Source organism: Hippoglossus stenolepis, chromosome 11 (genome assembly GCF_022539355.2).
Source record: "Hippoglossus stenolepis isolate QCI-W04-F060 chromosome 11, HSTE1.2, whole genome shotgun sequence".
Classification (NCBI taxonomy): Eukaryota; Metazoa; Chordata; class Actinopteri; order Pleuronectiformes; family Pleuronectidae; genus Hippoglossus; species Hippoglossus stenolepis.
Genome location: NC_061493.1, coordinates 24689950 through 24711422, shown reverse-complemented (window position 1 = coordinate 24711422; position 21473 = coordinate 24689950). Strand labels below are relative to the sequence as shown.

Here is a 21473-nt window from a genome sequence, read left to right as displayed (position 1 = left end):
CTATTAACTGATTCCGGTTCCTGAATCTACAAATATATGTGATGTCTCTACCACTCACTGTGATTTGTGTGTTCGGGCATTAGTTTATACACATCATTGTGAAAATATTTAGCATAAAGTACAGTAGGCCTCTCTCTACTGATCTTCTAATCAAGCTCACAATGGTCAATAGCAATCTTAATCATCTGTTCTATGTCTAACATTAATTCACATGGTGTGTGTGTAACCGTGTTCTTACTTTAGTGACGTGCTTGAAACTCTCTCTCTCCATCTCAGTGTCCTCACCAGATGAATTCCTTCACTGTCCCCAGCTCACCGCTAATCAATCGCACTGTGTGCGCTGCTTCCCAGGGCATTCTCTTGCCCACCTCTTGGTGGAGCTGAGTCCAGATCAGAATCTAGTCGGAGACACTGAGACTGGAGATTATTTCAGTTCCTGCATATTCACTTCAGTTAAACAACATCCATACACTCTTCAATCCAGCACAAATATCCCTACTTTCATTTTCCTTTTTCTTTGTCCTCTCTACTTCGTTCTTATTCTTTTTATTTCTCTCTTTTCACACGCAGTTTAGTTTTGAATTACCAAAGATAATTTAAACTCAAACTTCCCATGCTCGGAAAAGACACAGTCATCCTCTCTATTTTTAAACCTATTTTCTCAAATAGGTTGTCTCAGCAATTGTGAACCCGACTCTCATTTTATAAATTTAACTCTGGTTTGTTCAGCAGAATACGAAATTTGGAAAATAAAGTTCTGCTTATATGGGAAAAGAACTTAAAAGTCTCTTAATTTAATTTTTTAACCAAATCGTTTCTATCTCTTAAAAATTTATTTTAAGATTTGTTATGAGGTTGTTTATTTTTCCATTTACTATTAGCTTTTAAAACGCAATTATACCCCAAATATATTTAAACATATACTCACCTTTTTCTCCAGTTCGAGGATTCTCAGATTCCTCTCTTTTTCTTTTCTCCTCTTTCTCAGCTGAAATCCTCAGCTTAAATACTCAGTTTAGTTTCATCAAATTCTACATGTTTCTTCTTTCACAGTCACACATATCCATCAACAAAATTTGTTAAGTTTTTAGTTTATTAGTGTTTTAGTGTTAGTAACCTTAAACCTTCAACCAACACCAAAATGCTTTTAACCTTCAACCAACCTTCAAAAAATGCTTTTGTAAGGAACAATAAAACCCATCTCCGATATAATGTTGTCAATTGTAATTACCTCTTGTAATTCCTGATCACTTGGCAAATTTCTCCATTATTGTTCCTACGTTTTTGATTCCTTAATACATTTTAAATACTCTGCCTGATATAATGCCTTAGAGAAATCTCATATTCACACTTCTCTTTAGCACCACGCATGCAGGTATAAAATGTACTGGAATTATCAGATTTTCAACAGATTGCTGTACTGAGACGATCCGGACCTGGCCTTGGTCCTTCTGTCCCAGCTACACCTCTATTGCAAAATAATAATAATATTACTATATATTAATAATAACTACTAGTCATGAGCCCGACATCAGAGCCCAATCTTATCTATAATATTTGACCTTTTCCTAAAGATCGAAACCTGAAGCTTCATGGATCCTACACCGATTTCCAAAACCTTGCCATGCAGACACGTCTGTCCCTCAATACAATGAATGAGTGAATCTCTTTTTCCTGGATCTTTTCCTAATAGATCATAACATTTTAATTTTACTTACCCGAGAGACAATGCTTGTTTTCCAGACCAGGTCCGTGGATCACCTCAGTGAGTGCACTCCTGGCTCTCCTGCCGGCCCTCATTTGTTGAGGTATGAGTCCCAGACTTTCTCAGCGTTGAGATCCAGAGTGTCTGCTCACACGAGTGACCCTGCCAACAACGCCAAAATTGTGGTGGCAGTTTCTGTTTAATAATGATACTCTATTGTATAATAATACACACATAACATTGTCTCTAGGAAAGTTCAATTCTAACACCTGCAGGTGGGCTCACCCCACACAGCCACCTAGTGTGACGTGTATAGAATGAGCACAGAGCACAGGAGAATCACTTCACTTATACAATCAGAAGCCCCTCCCCGCGAGGAGCCAAAAGGTACACTTCAGTCTCTTGATGTCTGACCAGGTTGGGCAGAGTTCCTGTCTCAGATCTCCGTCCCTAACCCCTGGTGTGCCTCTCTGGTGTGAGACAATCTGTCTCCGAGATCCCCTATCTAGATTTACAACATCAAAAGACCCCAGTCCTGTATACAATGCAGAGTTCCCCTCACCCCTCTCTATCAGACACACTAAGTAACCCCTGCAGTGAAGCATTTGCTAAGACACACATGTGGGGGTCATAAACACTTATAGCCCCCTCTGCAACTTTTATAAGTCACAGAAACACATTTGTTATCTACTTCTTCTAAATACATATCTGTTCTTCTATTTAACATTACACAAATGCAAATCTGCCATTACACTACCTTCTTTACCTGTTAAAGGTTTTAGTAGTTTGACTCTTGTTGAGGGTTAAGAACAGAGGACGTCTCATCTTGTTAAAGACCATGAGACAAACTGGGATTCGTGAATATGGGCTATACAAATAAAATGATTGATTGATTGATTAAGTCATGTTTAATCCGCCATCTCCTTTTTATATTCTTTGAGAGTTGATTGATTAAAAAACGATAAATTCTAAGAGTTTTGTCTTTAAAAGTGAAAGAAAATGTTGAATTTGACTCAACGAGCAGCTTCAACAAAACAGATACAACACGGAGAAGTGAAAATACTGTGTTGAACGAGTCTGTTTCAGTTTGAGAGAAAAGTGTCTTCTGTTAGTTTTCTGTTGGAGCCTGTGGCATCTGCAGCTGCTCTGTCAAATTCAAACCTCATTAAAATGCAACAGAGATATTTTATATAAAGAACCACTTTATGTTCCTATTGTGAGGGAACGTAATTCAGTAAAGTTAGAAATGAACTGTTGTGACGTCGCATCAGAACTATTCCTCCTGCTCTTTCGTCCTGAGACACCAGTGAGTCCTTGTTTCTCTCCAAATGATCCATCATGAAATTATAACACTATTACATATATATATGTATATATATATACATATATATACATATATATGTGTATATATATATATATATATAATATAACCTCCTGTCGATGATCCAGACTCAACAGTTAAGATAAGTTTAAAACTGGTTTAGTGAAAGAATGAAGGTGTGACGTCATGAATCATTCATGACGTCTTAGTCACTTGGTCAGGGAGTTTATTTTGAAGGTGGGTACCGGAAGCCTTCAGGGTGACTTGTTGCTGGAGGAGAGTTGTGTTGTTGTTGTGGAGTCTTCTTCCTGCTCCTGCTCCTCCTCCTCCTGCTCCTCCTCCTCCTCCTCCTCCTCCTCCTCCTCCTCCTCCTCTCCCGGAGCTCCTCACTCGGTCCCCGGACTCAGACTGAATCATGTCCGCTCTGCTGCTGCTGCTGCTCGGCCTCGTCTCTCTGCTGCTGCTCGTCCTCCGCAGATCCTCCAGGACCAGGTGAGTGTTTGAGCCGCTGCTGCTGCTGCTTCCTCCGGACTGATGAGGACCAGAGAGAGTTACTCTACTACTCTGTTACTCTGTTACTCTGTTACTCTACTACTCTGTTACTCTGTTACTCTGTTACTCTACTACTCTGTTACTCTGTTACTCTGTTACTCTACTACTCTGTTACTCTACTACTCTGTTACTCTACTACTCTGTTACTCTGTTACTCTGTTGCTCTACTACTCTGTTACTCTGTTATTATACTACTCTGTTGTCTACTACTCTGTTACTCTGTTACTCTACTACTCTGTTACTCTACTACTCTGTTACTCTGTTACTCTACTACTCTGTTACTCTGTTACTCTACTACTCTGTTACTCTACTACTCTGTTACTCTGTTACTCTACTACTCTGTTACTCTGTTACTCTACTACTCTGTTACTCTACTACTCTGTTACTCTGTTACTCTACTACTCTGCTACTCTGTTACTCTACTACTCTGTTACTCTACTACTCTGTTACTCTGTTACTCTACTACTCTGTTAGTCTGTTATTCTACTACTCTGTTACTCTGTTATTATACTACTCTGTTATTCTACTACTCTGTTACTCTGTTATTCTACTACTCTGTTACTCTACTACTCTACTACTCTGTTACTCTACTACTCTGTTACTCTACTACTCTGTTACTCTGTTACTCTACTACTCTGTTAGTCTGTTATTCTACTACTCTGTTACTCTGTTATTATACTACTCTGTTATTCTACTACTCTGTTACTCTGTTATTCTACTACTCTGTTACTCTGTTATTATACTACTCTGTTACTCTGTTATTCTACTACTCTGTTACTCTGTTATTATACTACTCTGTTACTCTGTTATTATACTACTCTGTTATTCTACTACTCTGTTACTCTGTTATTCTACTACTCTGTTATTCTAATACTCTGTTATTCTACTACTCTGTTACTCTGTTATTCTACTACTCTGTTACTCTGTTATTATACTACTCTGTTATTATACTACTCTGTTACTCTGTTATTCTACTACTCTGTTAGTCTGTTACTCTGTTATTCTACTACTCTGTTACTCTGTTATTCACTACTCTGTTACTTGTTATTCACTACTCTGTTATTCTACTACTCTGTTACCTGTTATTATACCCTGTTACTCTGTTATTCACTCTTACTCTGTTTTATACTACTCTGTTATTCTACTACTCTGTTACTCTGTTATCTACTATCTACTCTGTTATTCTACTGTTATTACTTACTCTGTTATTATACTATCTGTTACTTGTTATTCTACCTTCTCTGTTATTCATTATACTACTCTCCTGTTATTCTACTACTCTGTTAGTCTGTTATTCTACTACTCTGTTAGTCTGTTATTCTACTACTCTTTTCTGTTATTATACTACCTATCTACTGTTCTCTGTTACTCTGTTATACTCTGTTATTCTATTTACTCTGTTATTCTACTACTCTGTTATTCTATCTCTGTTATTCTACTACTCTGTTATTCCTGTTACTCTGTTATTCTACTACTCTGTTACTCTGTTATTCTACTACTCTGTTATTCTACTACTCTGTTACTCTGTTATTATACTACTGTTACTTTATTCTACTACTTTCCTGTTACTCTGTTATTCTACTACTTGTTCCTGTTATTCTACTACTGTTATTTTACCTGTTATTCTACTTGTTATCTGTTATTCACTCTCTGTTACTCTGTTATTCTACTACTCTGTTATTCTACTACTCTGTTACTCTGTTATTCTACTTCCTTACCTCTGTTATTTACTATTTGTTTTACCGTTACTCTACTCTGTTACTCTGTTATTCTACTACCTGTTATTTACTCTGTTACTACTCTGTTACTCCATATTCTACTACCTGTTATTCTACTACTCTGTTACTATACTCGTTTCTGTTATTCTACTCTGTTACTCTGTTATTCTACTACTCTGTTATTCTACTACTTTCTGTTACTCTACTACACTACTCTGTTACTCTCTTACTCTTTCTGTTACTCTATTATTCTACTACTCTGTTACTCTGTTATTCTACTACTCTGTTACTCTGTTATTATACTACCTGTTATATACTCTGTTACCTTTATCCTCTGTTGTTTACCTGTTACTCTACTGTACTCTGTTATTCTACTACTCCTGTTACTCTGTTATTCTACTACTCTGTTACTCTGTTATTCTACTACTCTGTTATTCTACTACTCTGTTACTCTGTTATCTACTACTCTGTTACTCTGTTATACTACTCTTATTCTCTCTGTTATGTTATTCTCCTTACTTTATCTGTTATCTACTATGTTACTCTGTTATTCTACTACTCTGTTACTTCTGTTATTCTACTACTCTGTTACTCTGTTATATACTCTGTTACTCTGTTATTATACTACTCTGTTACTCTGTTATTCTACTACTCTGTTTCTGTTACTCTGTTATTCTACTACTCTGTTACTCTGTTATTCTACTACTCTTTTATTCTTACTCTGTTATTCTTATCTTTACTCTGTTATTATACTACCTGTTACTCTGTTATTCTACTCTGTTACTTATTTATACTCTGTTATTCTACTACTCTGTTACTCTGTTATTACTACTCTGTTACTCTGTTATTCTACTACTCTGTTATTCTACTAGTTACTCTGTTATTATACTACTCTGTTACTCTGTTATTCTACTACTCTGTTATCTGCTATTATACTACTCTGTTATTCTACTACTCTGTTACTCTGTTATTCTACTACTCTGTTACTCTGTTACTACTCTGTTATTATACTACTCTGTTACTCTGTTATTCTACTACTCTGTTACTCTGTTATTCTACTACTCTGTTACTCTGTTATTCTACTACTCTGTTACTCTGTTATTCTACTACTCTGTTACTCTGTTATTCTACTACTCTGTTACTCTGTTATTCTACTACTCTGTTACTCTGTTATTCTACTACTCTGTTTCTCTGTTATTCTACTACTCTGTTAGTCTGTTATTCTACTACTCTGTTACTCTGTTATTCTACTACTCTGTTAGTCTGTTATTCTACTACTCTGTTACTCTGTTATTCTACTACTCTGTTATTCTACTACTCTGTTACTCTGTTATTCTACTACTCTGTTACTCTGTTATTCTACTACTCTGTATTCTAATACTCTGTTATTCTACTACTCTGTTACTCTGTTATTCTACTACTCTGTTACTCTGTTATTCTACTACTCTGTTATTCTACTACTCTGTTACTCTGTTATTCTACTACTCTGTTACTCTGTTATTCTACTACTCTGTTTCTCTGTTATTCTACTACTCTGTTAGTCTGTTATTCTACTATTCTGTTACTCTGTTACTCTACTCCTCTGTTATTCTACTACTCTGTTATTCTACTACTCTGTTATTCTACTACTCTGTTATTCTACTACTCTGTTACTCTGTTATTCTACTACTCTGTTAGTCTGTTACTCTGTTATTCTACTACTCTGTTACTCTGTTATTCTACTACTCTGTTACTCTGTTATTCTACTACTCTGTTATTCTACTACTCTGTTACTCTGTTATTCTACTACTCTGTTACTATTATATACTCTGTTACTCTGTTATTCTACTACTCTCACTCTGTTATTCTACTACTCTGTTACTCTGTTACTCTACTCCTCTGTTATTCTACTACTCTGTTACTTATTCTACTACTCTGTTATTCTACTACTCTGTTACTCTGTTATTCTACTACTCTGTTACTCTGTTATTCTACTACTCTGTTTCTCTGTTATTCTACTACTCTGTTAGTCTGTTATTCTACTATTCTGTTACTCTGTTACTCTACTCCTCTGTTATTCTACTACTCTGTTATTCTACTACTCTGTTATTCTACTACTCTGTTATTCTACTACTCTGTTACTCTGTTATTCTACTACTCTGTTATTCTACTACTCTGTTAGTCTGTTACTCTGTTATTCTACTACTCTGTTACTCTGTTATTCTACTACTCTGTTATTCTACTACTCTGTTACTCTGTTATTATACTACTCTGTTACTCTGTTATTCTACTACTCTGTTACTCTGTTATTATACTACTCTGTTACTCTGTTATTCTACTACTCTGTTACTCTGTTATTCTACTACTCTGTTACTCTGTTATTCTACTACTCTTACTCTGTTATTATACTACTCTGTTACTCTGTTACTCTACTCCTCTGTTATTCTACTACTCTGTTACTCTGTTATTCTACTACTCTGTTATTCTACTACTCTGTTACTCTGTTATTCTACTACTCTGTTATTCTACTACTCTGTTACTCTGTTATTCTACTACTCTGTTACTCTGTTATTCTACTACTCTGTTACTCTGTTATTCTACTACTCTGTTACTCTGTTATTCTACTACTCTGTTACTCTGTTATTCTACTACTCTGATACTCTGTTATTCTACTACTCTGTTACTCTGTTTGTCTGTTATTTTATTACTGGGATTTTCTTTGGTTTGTTGTTGGAACCTCTGATAGAGTTGCTGCAGATGTTCTCAGTGTTCTAGAGGGAACATCGTTCACTAGAGAGGCAGCTGTTTAACTGGGTCCATTCAGAACCTGGTGTGTGAGGAGGAGAACCTTGAATTCAATAAATGAATGAAGTAGAAGAGTAATACAGCTGTTAGGTAGTGAAGTATTACAGTAATAGATTAGTAGTTATATTAATACTACTTTATTATAGAGTTAAAATAGCAGAGTAATTATGTGATGAAGTAATTGAGTACTAGAGTAGTAGAGTAACCTAGTTACAAAGTAATGGTGTAACAGAGTAATACCCAAGTAACAGATCGGAGGAAACATTTCAGTGATGATTGGTTAAAACTCGACAGAAGCAGCTTCTGTTCACAGATGAATAAAACATGGAGGATAAGAGAGCCACACATGTAAAAACCATGTTAATAAAAATATTAATCAGGGAAGAATAACTACTAATCAAACGTTTCTCTCTTGCAGAAGAGACAGAGAACCTCCTCTGATTAAAGGCTGGATCCCTGTCGTTGGAAAAGCTCTCGAGTTTGGACAAAATTCCCTCAAATTTCTTCTGGAACATCAGAAGAAACATGGAGACATTTTTACAGTGCAAATAGCCGGTCGGTATTTAAATTCCTTCCTTCACCTCAGCCACAGCTGATACCAAAACCTGACCCAGTCTGACTCCACCCACGGACAAATGATCCAACCAGCAAACTCCATAGTGAGCACAGGGGCTGACGGGTTGGGGGGGTTCATTCACAATTGTTGAAGTGATATTCGTGTTCAGGTAAGATTCGTCACCTTGATTCTTTTACGCTGCTCGTGGCTGTAACCAGAGAAAACCTCAGGTTCGGACACAGGAAACAGAACGTCTGTGTGGTTGGAGTCAGACTCGGTTGGTTTTGTCTCGGGTTCAGTCGGGTTTGACCTGAGCCCCTCGATGACAGGCTGGACTGGTTGGTCATGTTTTGTGTTGACTCGGATGTCCTCTCCCCTGCAGGTAAGTACATGACCTTCATCCTGAACCCGCTACTGTTTCCAAACATCGTCAAAGATGGCCGACACCTGGACTTCCATGAGTTCTCCTTCAAGGTGGGTTCGCATGCTTTTGGTTACCCGCTCATGAACCCCAAGAAGTTCCCCGGTCTGCAGGAGCAGGTCAGCCGCGCCTTCCTCCTCCTCCAGGGCGACAGTCTTTCTCCCCTGACAGAGAGCATGCTGGGTAACCTCCAGCTGGTGTTACGTCAGGACTACCTGGGGCAGAGGCCGGGTGAGGAATGCGACTGGAAGAGCCACAGCATATACAAGTTCTGTAACTCTGTCATGTTCGAATCCACGCTCCTCACCATGTATGGCCGGCCGCCGTCCGCCAGCCGCCACAGCGGGATGGACGTGATAATGGAGAACTTTGTAAAGTACGACACTAAGTTTCCCCTCCTCGTGGCTCAAATCCCTTTGTGGCTGCTGGGACAGACCAAGGCCCTCCGCGAGAAGCTCACCGACGTCTTCCTGCCGCAGAAGATGACGCGTTGGTCCAACGCTTCACAGTTCATCAGGAAACGATTGGAGATTTTTGATCAGTTCGACACACTGAGGGATTTCGACAAAGCAGGTAAACATGGTCCTTTACTGAGGTCGGTGGTCAGGAGCAGGACGCTGTTCTGCTGGTTAACGAGTGCAATCACACGTAGATAGATAATTTAACACTTCTCTGTGATGAGAAGAACCAGTTTGTAACTTCATGTTTAAAGTGTTTATACATAATGTCTGATGGAGATGAAGGAGCAGATGAACTGAGGACTTCCTGATGGTAGAAGATGTGAGGAGACATGTTGTGTATCAAGAGGTCTTGTTGTGATCACAGTCCTCGATCAGGATCAAAGAGTCTTGGTGTGTTCTCTTGGTTTCAGACTAATCAGAGAAATTTCTTCACAAACGCACCTCAAGGTACAAAAACTCTGGGAAACAAGTTGTCAAGTTGCTGAGGTCGACACTTATAAACCATCATTTTATAATCAGCTGTAAATAGAAGCTTTTAATGTGAACTGGTCAAATGTTAAACTTTTATCACTGTTCATTTCTCACAAGCTCCCAACAGCAACAATTTATTCAGTACAGACGTTTTTAATTATTTATCTGTCTGTCTCACCTGATCCTGTTTCTTTGTTTTTATTTAAAAATTATATATGTATATATATAATATTTAAATTATATATATATATATATCTATATGAGGAGTAAGGAGTCAGTGTGTTGTTTAAATGTTGTTTACAACCACCATGTTTTTAACACGTGACGACTTTACAAGTCATAGACACATTAAAGGTCACAGCTGGAAAAATGGAAGCTTCGGAGAAGAATGTGGATGAACAGTCTGTGAAGGAGGGTTAGGGGGGGATTAGGGATTGGGGGGGCTGATTGGTTGATCCTGAGTCAGTCTCAGCTGTCAATCATCACGTCTCAGCCTGTTTTTATATCATCAAATAACTGATTCAAACCAAACTGATCAGAAACACTTGAACAAACATCAGAGAGAGAAGAACGAGCTGAAACGACAGAAACATCTTTACAAACATTTATTTAACGTCTACTTTAAGTTTTTAGTTTGGTCCATGTCCCATCTGCTAACATGGAGGAGGAGGGGCTTATGACCTATACTGCAGCCAGACACCAGGGGGCGATTTAGACGCTGGCTTCACATTAGGGAGCTGTCATGTCATCAATCTTTATTAACTGTCTCTGATTGGATTCATCTGCTCAGTTAAATTTTATGGGTGTTTCTGTTCTCAAAGACCTTCGGTGACAACCAATCAGGTGGTTCTCTCAGCTGCTGAGATAAACACAGTGTTATCATGTGTCATTACATGTGACCCTGTTCACGCCTGGTACTCAAAATCAATTATCAATAACTAATCAATTATCAAATCAATTATCAATCAATTTATATGGGTGAGTCGAGGGTGAGTTATGGGTGAGTCGAGGGTGAGTTATGGGTGAGTCGAGGGTGAGTTATGGGTGAGTCAAGGGTGAGTTATGGGTGAGTCGAGGGTGAGTTATGGGTGAGTCAAGGGTGAGTGTGCGAGGGTGAGTTATGGGTGAGTCGAGGTGAGTTATGGGTGAGTCAGGGTGAGTTATGGGTGAGTCGAGGTGAGTTAGGGTGAGTTAGGGTGAGTCGAGGGTGAGTGGGTGAGTTATGGGTGAGTTATGGGTGAGTCGAGGGTGAGTTATGGGTGAGTCGAGGGTGAGTTATGGGTGAGTTATGGGTAAGTTGAGGGTGAGTTATGGGTGAGTCGAGGGTGAGTTATGGGTGAGTTATGGGTAAGTTGAGGGTGAGTTATGGGTGAGTCAAGGGTGAGTTATGGGTGAGCGAGGGTGAATTATGGGTGAGTCAAGGGTGAGTTATGGGTGAGTCGAGGGTGAGTTATGGGTGAGTCGAGGGTGAGTTATGGGTGCGTCGAGGGTGAGTTATGGGTGAGTCGAGGGTGAGTTATGGGTGAGTTATGGGTGAGTCGAGGGTGAGTCGAGGGTGAGTTATGGGTGAGTCGAGGGTGAGTTATGGGTGAGTTATGGGTAAGTTGAGGGTGAGTTATGGGTGAGTCGAGGGTGAGTTATGGGTGAGTCAAGGGTGAGTTATGGGTGAGCGAGGGTGAATTATGGGTGAGTCAAGAGTGAGTTATGGGTGAGTCGAGGGTGAGTTAGGGTGAGTCGAGGTGAGTTATGGGTGAGTCGAGGGTGAGTTATGGGTGAGTCGAGGTGAGTTATGGGTAAGTCGAGGGTGAGTTATGGGTGAGTTATGGGTGAGTCGAGGTGAGTTATGGGTGAGTCGAGGGTGAGTTATGGGTGAGTCGAGGGTGAGTTATGGGTGAGTTATGGGTGAGTCGAGGGTGAGATATGGGTGAGTCGAGGGTGAGTTATGGGTGAGTTATGGGTGAGTCGAGGGTGAGTTATGGGTGAGTCGAGGGTGAGTCGAGGGTGAGTTATGGGTGAGTTGAGGGTGAGTTATGGGTGAGTTATGGGTGAGTCGAGGGTGAGTTATGGGTGAGTTATGACCTCCTGTATCTTTCAGCCCACAACTTTGCCATACTGTGGGCGTCGGCGGCGAACACTGTCCCCGCCACGTTCTGGGCCCTGTACCACCTGGTGACTCACCCAGAGGTGACGGAGGTCGTCCGTCAGGAGCTGCTGGACGTCCTGTCACAGAGCGGCGTGGAGCTCAGCAGCGACAGAGACGTGACGCTCACCAGAGAGCAGCTGGACAAACTCGTCTATCTGGGTACGACGTTTTGCCTTCATGTTGTCGTTTCACCCGCTGACGGGCTGATGTGGTTCTGACGTCTTCAGCCACATAAACATTTTTAAAACCACTGACACGTTGGCAGGAAGTCAAACTTCAGCGGCGGTCGGATTTAGCTGGTTCGTCATTAAACTCTCAGTTAATAGTAACCTCGGATCTGACCTTCCTCCACAGACAGCGCCGTCAAGGAGAGTCTCCGTCTGTCCTCTGCCTCCATGAACGTCCGTGTGGCGATGGATGACTTCAGTCTGCGGCTGAATGGCGAGCGCTCGGTGGCCGTTAGAAAAGGAGATGTTGTGACCTTGTTCCCTCAGATTATACACATGGACCCTGAGATCTACGAGGAGCCTGAGGTACCGATCGATCACTTAGCAATAAACAAATCGATTAAAATCAAAAGAGGTTTATATATCATAAACATAGTTAATCAGCTTTTATTAAACCATTATCTGTGTTTTTACAAATTCTTCATATCGGCCTGTTGACCTGATGACTGTCTATAATTCACTCTGGTAGATATACTGTAAATCGTGTTTATCAATGAATTCCTCATTAACAGTGTTTTTCATCATTGACCTGTTTGTACTTGAACCGTTTGGATGATGAAGCTGCGTCTTGTTGCTCTTTCTGTCAGACGTACCGGTTTGATCGCTTCGTGCAGGACGGCAAAGAGAAGACGAACTTCTACAAGGACGGGCAGAAGCTGAAGTATTACCTCATGCCGTTTGGCTCTGGCACCACCAAGTGTCCCGGACGATACTTTGCTCTCTACGAGATCAAACAGTTCCTGTGTCTCGTGCTGCTCCGCTTCGACCTCCAGCTGGAGGAGGGTCAGGGCGGAGCTGCTCTGGACCCCGGCAGGGCCGGACTGGGAATCCTGTGGCCCAGCGCTGACGTACGCTTCCGCTACAGACTCCGAACGGTTCCACCTGGACCGACGGCTCAGTGACGCCGCTGTGTGTCGTTTTATATTACACAGGTTTGATTACCTGGTGGAGACCCGACTCCTGAACTCACTCGACTCCATTCAAATATACCGATTGTTAGAGTTAGATCAAAAATATACAAGTTACAAGAGTCGACTGGACTCGTGTAAGTAAATCAATTCTTAATTCCTGTAAAACTGAACCTTGAAGTCATGAACGTTTCCTCCTCAAGGTTTTTACTGAACCTGGTGTTGATCCTTTTGTCCACGATGAGTAATCTTCGAAATTCTGGTTTTCATCACAATCACAGTCCTGACATTCTTAAATTGATCAATGTCTTCCTGTTGATAAATGAATCACTGACTTCCTGTTGATGAATGAATGAATCACTGACTTCCTGTTGATGAATGAATGAATCACTGACTTCCTGTTAATGAATGAATGACTTCCTGTTGATGAATGAAAGACTTCCTGTTGATGAATGAATTACTTCCTGTTGATGAATGAAAGACTTCCTGTTGATGAATGAAAGACTTCCTGTTGATGAATGAATGACTTCCTGTTGATGAATGAAAGACTTCCTGTTGATGAATGAATCACTGACTTCCTGTTGATGAATGAATCACTGACTTCCTGTTAATGAATGAATGACTTCCTGTTGATGAATGAAAGACTTCCTGTTGATGAATGAATCACTGACTTCCTGTTGATGAATGAATGACTTCCTGTTGATGAATGAATGACTTCCTGTTGATGAATGAAAGACTTCCTGTTGATGAATGAATGACTTCCTGTTGATGAATGAATGACTTCCTGTTGATGAATGAAAGACTTCCTGTTGATGAATGAATGACTTCCTGTTGATGAATGAATGACTTCCTGTTGATGAATGAAAGACTTCCTGTTGATGAATCACTGACTTCCTGTTGGTGAATGAATGAATGACTCACTCCATGGGAGTGAATGGAGCTGAAATAAATATTAAGCTTTTTTTTAAACTAGTATTGATATTAAATCTAAAACTGAAATGAAAAAATGTCTGGTCCCTTTGTTTTTGTCATGTTGAGGGGAATTCTCTCTTTATCAAGCTAGCATTCTGCTAATGCTAATGCTATCAGGGTGTCGGTCAGTGAGGGATTAGTGAGTGACTGTGATTGGACACCTGAATGAAGTGAATGATGAAGGAGGAGCAGGAGGATCCATCAGGCTAATGTAGCAGCCGCTAACTGCTCATGGTGACGTTAATAAACGAAGGAAAACAAAGTGTCATGTGATGAGTGACGTCTGTAATGGAAAATGTAGTCATTTGTGTTTGTGATGTTGCACGAGCAGAGGTGTGTGTGGAAAAGAGCAACTTCAGGTTTACAATCTATGGCTCAGAGACTTTAACTTTATTGCCTCTTTGAAGCCTCAGTTTTACGGTATCTTTTTGTATATGGTTGGGATCTCACACCCGGGGTCTCACTCCAGGGGTCGTCCACAGAGACATGAAGGCAGGATGTGTCCCACCCCGATAAGACATCAGGAGGGTAATAAATACCTTTACACACCCAAGGGGAGGGGCTGTGGGTTATAAGAACACAGATCTCATGTCTGGTCTTTCTCATTTGTACACGTCATCCAGGGGACGTGTACCGTGAGTCCATCTGCAGCTGCTGGATTCAACAAGTGTCGGACTTTGTGCTTGATTCACAGAAATTGCCATCACACATCATAAATACGGAGTCGTTTTCTGATCTGAGTCTGAAGCTTCATGTTTGTTCCATGTTTCATCTGATCTGTTAGTTTTGGTTTCACATTGTGATTTAGGGACTAAAGAATTTAGTCTGACATACGTACGTCCTGAGGCTCATTCAACAAACTAAATGTTGTTTTAAGTATATTAAATGTTGTCGTGGGTGGAGAGTAATATATTTATTATCATAATTATTCACACAGCACATGTTTATCACATCCAGAGAATAAATATTCATATTAAAGTAAAATGAGGTCAGGCGTCACACATTAAATCTACATGACTGTCTGTGACCAGCAGGGGGCGGTGAAAAAGGCATGAAAACATAAAGAATTCACAACATGTTAAATGAAAATATCATCAGAACAAAGGTCGACCCCAGAAGATGACCACAGTTCCTCTAATGTCCACGAGGTGGTGCTCCTGGAAACCGGACTGCTTTGACTCCTCCACAGACACTGATTGTTCCACAGCAGCTGTCAGGAGATGATTCTGTTTCAGTTCTGATCTGCGACATGAAGAACAAAGTGCAGCTCCAACAGGTTTCTCTCAGCATCATCACATGTGGCTTCATCAACTCACCAACATGGATTCACTCCCTGTGAGCCGCACACACCTGTTATTCACACCTTCATGTGCACAGACGACATCTGGTTCTTCCAATGAACGTGTGAACGACGTCCTCGGCAGTGATCAGCCTGTCTGGTCTCAGATCTCCGAGCAGACTTCCAGAGTGACGTCAGCCTCAGTCAGGATCCTTCTGTGTAGACGGACTGAGGTTTCTTACGATGTTACAGCCCAACACAGACGTCTTTGTTCACCAGTCCTGGAAACAGTGACTCAACTCCAGCAGCTGAGGTTTCTACTGGTGTAACGTCTCTTTCGAGTCCCGATTGTGTCAGTTAGAAAAAGTTAGAGGGAAACCTTGCAGGCATTTACACATTCAGCATTTTATTTCACTGCGAGAACAAAGTAGGACACACGAGTTTCAGGCTGATGAAGTCGTCATCTTCTCGTCTTTTAAATAAGACGTTTGTTCAGTGTTTAACGCCTGGTCAGTAGTCCTGCCCACACTTCCACATTATCCTGATGTCACATGACGAGATCAGGAAGTGTTGTGTGGACCGGCCGCTAGCCGTTCATTATGCTAACACACAGATCGCAGCCAGTCCGAAAAGCCTCATTCCAACGTCAGGTCAACCGAGAGCGGAGGCTGAAAAGAGGAGCTGCAGCAATGGAAAGTCTGAGGAGAGGGAGGTTTTCATTAAAGAAAGAAAATATTTCACTGTTTTAACACAAATAGAATTATCAACATGAATAGAGAATATTTGTCATTTAAATAAAAGATGCACTTCTGTCTGTCTGAGCGTCCATGGGTGTGTTGATTTCTTCTTCTCTGGCTGAAGGACAAACCTTCACAAACCTGTCAACAGAAGTGAATTTGGACAAAAACTAAATGAGCTGTTTCTGACACGGTGAAGCTGAAGTAGTGAAAGTTGTGTCCTTGGTGTTTTGTGAATGAAGAGTCAGACAGGAAGTGAATCAGTGTGATGGAGATGAGAAAGTTTGTCCCGTGCTCCTCAGATGTGTGAGCGTTGAACCAGGTCTAAGTTGTGTACATGAGGTCTGCTCCTGTTGTGTTGCTGCAGGCCTCAGGTCTTGATGTCCGACACCAGCTTGGATCCAAACGTTCTGTCCGGTTCTGCTCTTTGGGGTTTGAGGATTCAGAGAAAACTGGACGATGTTAAATGTCCCTCCACTGTTCCACTCTGCTGACGGATGTAATCTGTTGGTGTTTGAGCTCACACTCCGAGCAGGATCCCAGAGAACAGAGAGTCCTGCAGGACGCTGAGGGACGAACTGCTGGCGTTGTCCACAAACACGGAGACGTACTCTCCGGCCTGCAACAGAAGAACAAGGTCCCACACGGATATCGACTGTTTTATCACGTCAAAGAAAAGAAAAAGGTGTTTTGAATCAACCTGTTTAGAACCTGCTGTGATGTTCGGATTCTGTCTCTTTAATCTGAACGATTCTGTGTCGTTGTCGAACCTAAAACACCTCAAACTGTTTCTGTTCGTCCAAATAAAACACAACCCACAGTTTTCAGAGTCTCTGATTGGCTGAAAAACTCCACCAGTTGTAACCATAGCAACAGTGATGTGGGAGGAGCCTGAGAGTGGAGGTGTTCTGTATCGTACCTGTAGATAAAGAGTTCCTGTCAGTAAGATGCTGAAGGTTCCTCCAGCGGCAGCCACGCCCATCACCGACTCTATAGAGCTAACACACACAGTCAGTGATCATCTTTATATACAGTCACTGATCCTCTTTATATACAGTCACTGATCATCTTTATATACAGTCAGTGATCCTCTTTATATACAGTCAGTGATGGTCTTTATATACAGTCAGTGATGGTCTTTATATACAGTCAGTGATCATCTTTATATACAGTCACTGATCCTCTTTATATACAGTCAGTGATGCTCTTTATATACAGTCAGTGATGGTCTTTATATACAGTCACTGATGGTCTTTATATACAGTCAGTGATGGTCTTTATATACAGTCACTGATGGTCTTTATATACAGTCACTGATCATCTTTATATACAGTCACTGATCATCTTTATATACAGTCACTGATGGTCTTTATATACAGTCACTGATCATCTTTATATACAGTCACTGATCATCTTTATATACAGTCACTGATCATCTTTATATACAGTCACTGATCATCTTTATATACAGTCACTGATGGTCTTTATATACAGTCACTGATCATCTTTATATACAGTCACTGATGGTCTTTATATACAGTCACTGATCATCTTTATATACAGTCACTGATCATCTTTATATACAGTCACTGATCATCTTTATATACAGTCACTGATCCTCTTTATATACAGTCAGTGATGGTCTTTATATACAGTCACTGATGGTCTTTATATACAGTCAGTGATGGTCTTTATATACAGTCACTGATGGTCTTTATATACAGTCACTGATGGTCTTTATATACAGTCAGTGATGGTCTTTATATACAGTCACTGATGGTCTTTATATACAGTCACTGATCATCTTTATATACAGTCACTGATCATCTTTATATACAGTCACTGATGATCTTTATATACAGTCACTGATCATCTTTATATACAGTCACTGATGGTCTTTATATACAGTCAGTGATCATCTTTATATACAGTCACTGATGGTCTTTATATACAGTCACTGATCATCTTTATATACAGTCACTGATCATCTTTATATACAGTCACTGATGGTCTTTATATACAGTCGCTGATCATCTTTATATAAAATCTTTACTCACATGTTACTTTGACACAACGACTCGATGCAGATCGATGCTCTCACATTGTCTCTGAGGCGAAGCTGAACTCTGTCACCCGACTCTGACACACACACACACACACACACACACACACACACACACACACACACACACACACACACACACACACACACACACACAGTTTAGATGCAGTTTTCTAATATTGATAATTGTACATGTATATAGTGTATATAGTGAGCCCACCTATCAGGAGGCTGCAGGTGAGCTGGTAGAATCCAGAGACGGGGGCCAAGTATCTGCCGCTGCTGCTGTTGAAGCTGTGACCTCTCTGGAGGCTCCGCCCAGAGTCTGAGGGCTGCGGAGGTCAAAGGTCACAGGCAGTTTGTTTGTTAAAGCCCCACATGAAAAGTCAGTGAGTGTGTGGCCCCTGGAGACGTCCTCTGATGAAGCCCCGCTCCCAAACACACACACACACACACACATATACATCATAGGACAACGCCCCCTGGTGGCTGGCTGCAGCATAAACCCACCTCCTCCATGTTAGCAGATTGGACATGGACCAGAGTGTATGTGTGTGTCTGTGTGTGTGTTGGTCACCTCGCTGAATGGCTGCAGCTCCAGCAGACTGCGGCGTTGAATGGTGATTGGCTGCAGGAGATGACTGACGAAAGAGGCGGAGACACGGGGATGATCACACAGGACGCTGGCTCCTCCCACCATGTCTGAGGGCGGTGATAGGATAGGTCACATTTCAGTTGTCTGACGTCATCGTTAATCTCAACTAATGTTCTATGAATTCTGGGTAATTTAGACCATGACAAACACAAATACACAACAAAACAAATACACAAAGACTGGAGACAGGAGGAAACTGTTAGCCTAGCTTAGCATAAAGGCCTCAGTGTCACCTCTCTGTTTCAGCTCCTGTTGTTGGGGTAAGAGGGGGGCGGCGGGGCCCAGAGGCCCAAGAGGTCCTGGAGGCCCCTGGGGTCCAGGAGGTCCAGGAGGTCCAGGAGGTCCAGGAGGTCCTGGAGGTCCAGGTAGGCCGTGCTGTGGAGAAGCATCAACATGTTGTGAGTCAAAGTTCAACCTTCATCAACACTCAAAGAACTCGTGTGGATTCATGCGCTGCTGAAAATAGTCCCAACAGATCTTTGTATGTTTCCTTTAATAAAAATGACAGCGATCAGCTGTGTGAGAAAAACATCGGGGACATGAAGAGTGGGTGTGTCTCTGACCTTGGACGTTCTCCTCGACCCTTTGATTCTCCGGTTCTCCCCCTTGTTGGAGTTTCTTCTAAAGATCAGCCAGGAGCTGAAAGGAGACAGTCTGGACGCATCCGAGGACGCCGGCTCCTGGAAGACACCAAACGAGACGGACATGTTTGACACCTGGTAACCATAGCAACTGTGCTGATGCTTCGGCTAAGTACAGAAAACATGGCAGAGGATTTAAAGTGGTGACATCATCACGTCTGAGTTGAGTGACTCCCCCTGGTGTCCATCATTGTTTTTATTAAGATCAATATTAAATCATCATCGATCACCTGTTTTCTTACCAGGATGTCCACAGCCTCGTCCTCATCCAGGATCTCCAGACTCTCTTCGCTCTCGACGTCATCGACACTCGCTGCCTCCACTGCCATCATCATCATCATCATCATCATCATCATCATCATCATCAGTCCCAGCAGCACAGGGGGCAGCAGCAGCCCTCCTGCCCCACCCGCAGAGCTCCTTCCCTGGGATAACTTGGCCAGCATGCTGGGTGGATGTGGTGGAGGTGGAACTAGAGGACAAAGGTGTTCACGTCTGTGTCTTTATGGACCTAAGACATTCCCATGATGCACCTCTGCATATCTGCTCCTCTTTAATCAGCTCAGCTTGAACTGTTTGTCTCCTCCTCTGTCTCCTTCTCTGTGTCCTCTTCTGTCTATTTCTCTGTCTCACCGCTTCTGTCTCCTTCTCTGTCTCCTCTTCTGTCTACTTCTCTTTCTCTTTCTCCTCTTCTGTCTCCTCTTCTGTCTCCTTCTCTGTCTCTGTCTCCTCTGTTGTCTCCTTCTCTGTCTCTGTCTCCTCTGTTGTCTCCTTCTCTGTCTCTGTCTCCTCTTTTGTCTCCTTCTCTGTCTCTTTCTCCTCCTCTGTCTCCTCTTCTGTCTCCTTCTCTGTCTCTGTCTCCTCTTTTGTCTCCTTCTCTGTCTCTTTCTCCTCTTCTGTCTCCTCTTCTGTCTCTTTTCGGTGTCGTTTCTCCTTTTCCTTCTTAGCTCTGTTAGTTTTCCGTCGTCAGTGAGTCAGTTTGAGGAAACTTTGTTGTCTCCTCCTTTCCTCCTCCCCTCCTCCTCCTCTTTTCCAGATCTTCGTCTCTTGTCTTTCAGTGCAGACTCGTTTCTCCTCAGTCGTTTATGCGGCAGATGAGTGATGAGACCGTTTTTCTCCTCAGCTCCTCGTCACTTTGGACGTCTCCTCTCTGCTGAGACTGTATTTTATCTTCCTCCCTGACTCCTCCTCCTCTCCCCCTCCCTCTCTTTCTTTTTTTCTTCTCTCTATCTGTCTGTGGATCTGAAACTGTCTCTCTGTCTGTCTGCACTCGTTCCTTAATGTCTCTCCAGCGTCCGTCTGTCTCTGTTTTATCTCTTCTCACATCATTTGTCTTTCTTTGCCTCCAGACTTTGTTTTCATCCTTCTCTCCATCCTCCTATTTTCTCCTCAAGCTACAAACGTGTATATTTGATCATGTATGTTCAGTTGATCACATATTTACTGAAACAAACAACATTTTTATTTGTGTATGTAGCGTCATGAACACGTGTTTTATCCAACTGAAAGAAAAATTCAATTTTTTGAAATATTCTGCAAAACAAATGAAATATCACACGCACACACACACACACACACACACACACACACACACACACACACACACACACACACACACACACACACACACACACACACACACACACACTCCTCCCTGCCAGATAAGGGGGGTGTTGTCTTCAGTCTGACAGGATGATGAAAGTTAGTTTAGTTGTTGGCGTCTGTGTGATGAAACATCAGCGAGCATTTCCTCGTTTCCTCTGAATCTGACTGAAGCTGATAGAGACACACACACACACACACACACACACACACACACACACACACACACACACAGAGAGACTATCTTTATAGGACTTT

The 21473-nt window shown here is 41.5% G+C and overlaps 2 protein-coding genes across 2 annotated transcripts; one reads left to right on the top strand and one right to left on the bottom strand.

The window, feature by feature from the left end:
* Positions 1 to 3359: 3359 nt before the first annotated feature.
* On the top strand, positions 3360 to 13711 carry LOC118118373 (cytochrome P450 7B1). Its single transcript, XM_035171553.2, has 6 exons — positions 3360 to 3518; positions 8499 to 8635; positions 9019 to 9630; positions 12085 to 12291; positions 12487 to 12665; positions 12947 to 13711. Exons 1-6 carry the CDS (start codon positions 3442 to 3444, stop codon positions 13259 to 13261), a joined length of 1527 nt encoding a protein of 508 aa, XP_035027444.1. The 5' UTR covers positions 3360 to 3441; the 3' UTR covers positions 13262 to 13711.
* Positions 13712 to 15137: 1426 nt separating this feature from the next.
* On the bottom strand, positions 15138 to 20314 carry si:ch1073-184j22.1 (erythroferrone). The gene is made up of 8 exons (XM_035169251.2): positions 19856 to 20314; positions 19536 to 19652; positions 19206 to 19347; positions 18895 to 19019; positions 18538 to 18649; positions 18313 to 18394; positions 17175 to 17253; positions 15138 to 16874 (listed from the first exon to the last, which is right to left on the bottom strand). The coding sequence occupies exons 1-8, from the start codon at positions 20057 to 20059 to the stop codon at positions 16776 to 16778; spliced, it is 960 nt and encodes a 319-aa protein (XP_035025142.1). The 5' UTR covers positions 20060 to 20314; the 3' UTR covers positions 15138 to 16775.
* Between the last annotated feature and the right edge of the window lie 1159 nt (positions 20315 to 21473).

What these genes read in the sequence shown, in the direction of transcription:
- LOC118118373 (XM_035171553.2), top strand. Translation starts at nt 3,442, where the DNA reads ATGTCCGCTCTGCTGCTGCTGCTGCTCGGCCTCGTCTCTCTGCTGCTG. An exon ending in CGCAGATCCTCCAGGACCAG is followed by an intron (nt 3,519 to 8,498) that starts GTGAGTGTTTGA and finishes TCTCTCTTGCAG; the next exon opens with AAGAGACAGAGAACCTCCTC. An exon ending in AGATCTACGAGGAGCCTGAG is followed by an intron (nt 12,666 to 12,946) that starts GTACCGATCGAT and finishes TCTTTCTGTCAG; the next exon opens with ACGTACCGGTTTGATCGCTT.
- si:ch1073-184j22.1 (XM_035169251.2), bottom strand. Translation starts at nt 20,059, where the DNA reads ATGCTGGCCAAGTTATCCCAGGGAAGGAGCTCTGCGGGTGGGGCAGGA. An exon ending in ACGAGGCTGTGGACATCCTG is followed by an intron (nt 19,653 to 19,855) that starts GTAAGAAAACAG and finishes GGTGTCTTCCAG; the next exon opens with GAGCCGGCGTCCTCGGATGC. An exon ending in GGTCGAGGAGAACGTCCAAG is followed by an intron (nt 19,348 to 19,535) that starts GTCAGAGACACA and finishes GCTTCTCCACAG; the next exon opens with CACGGCCTACCTGGACCTCC.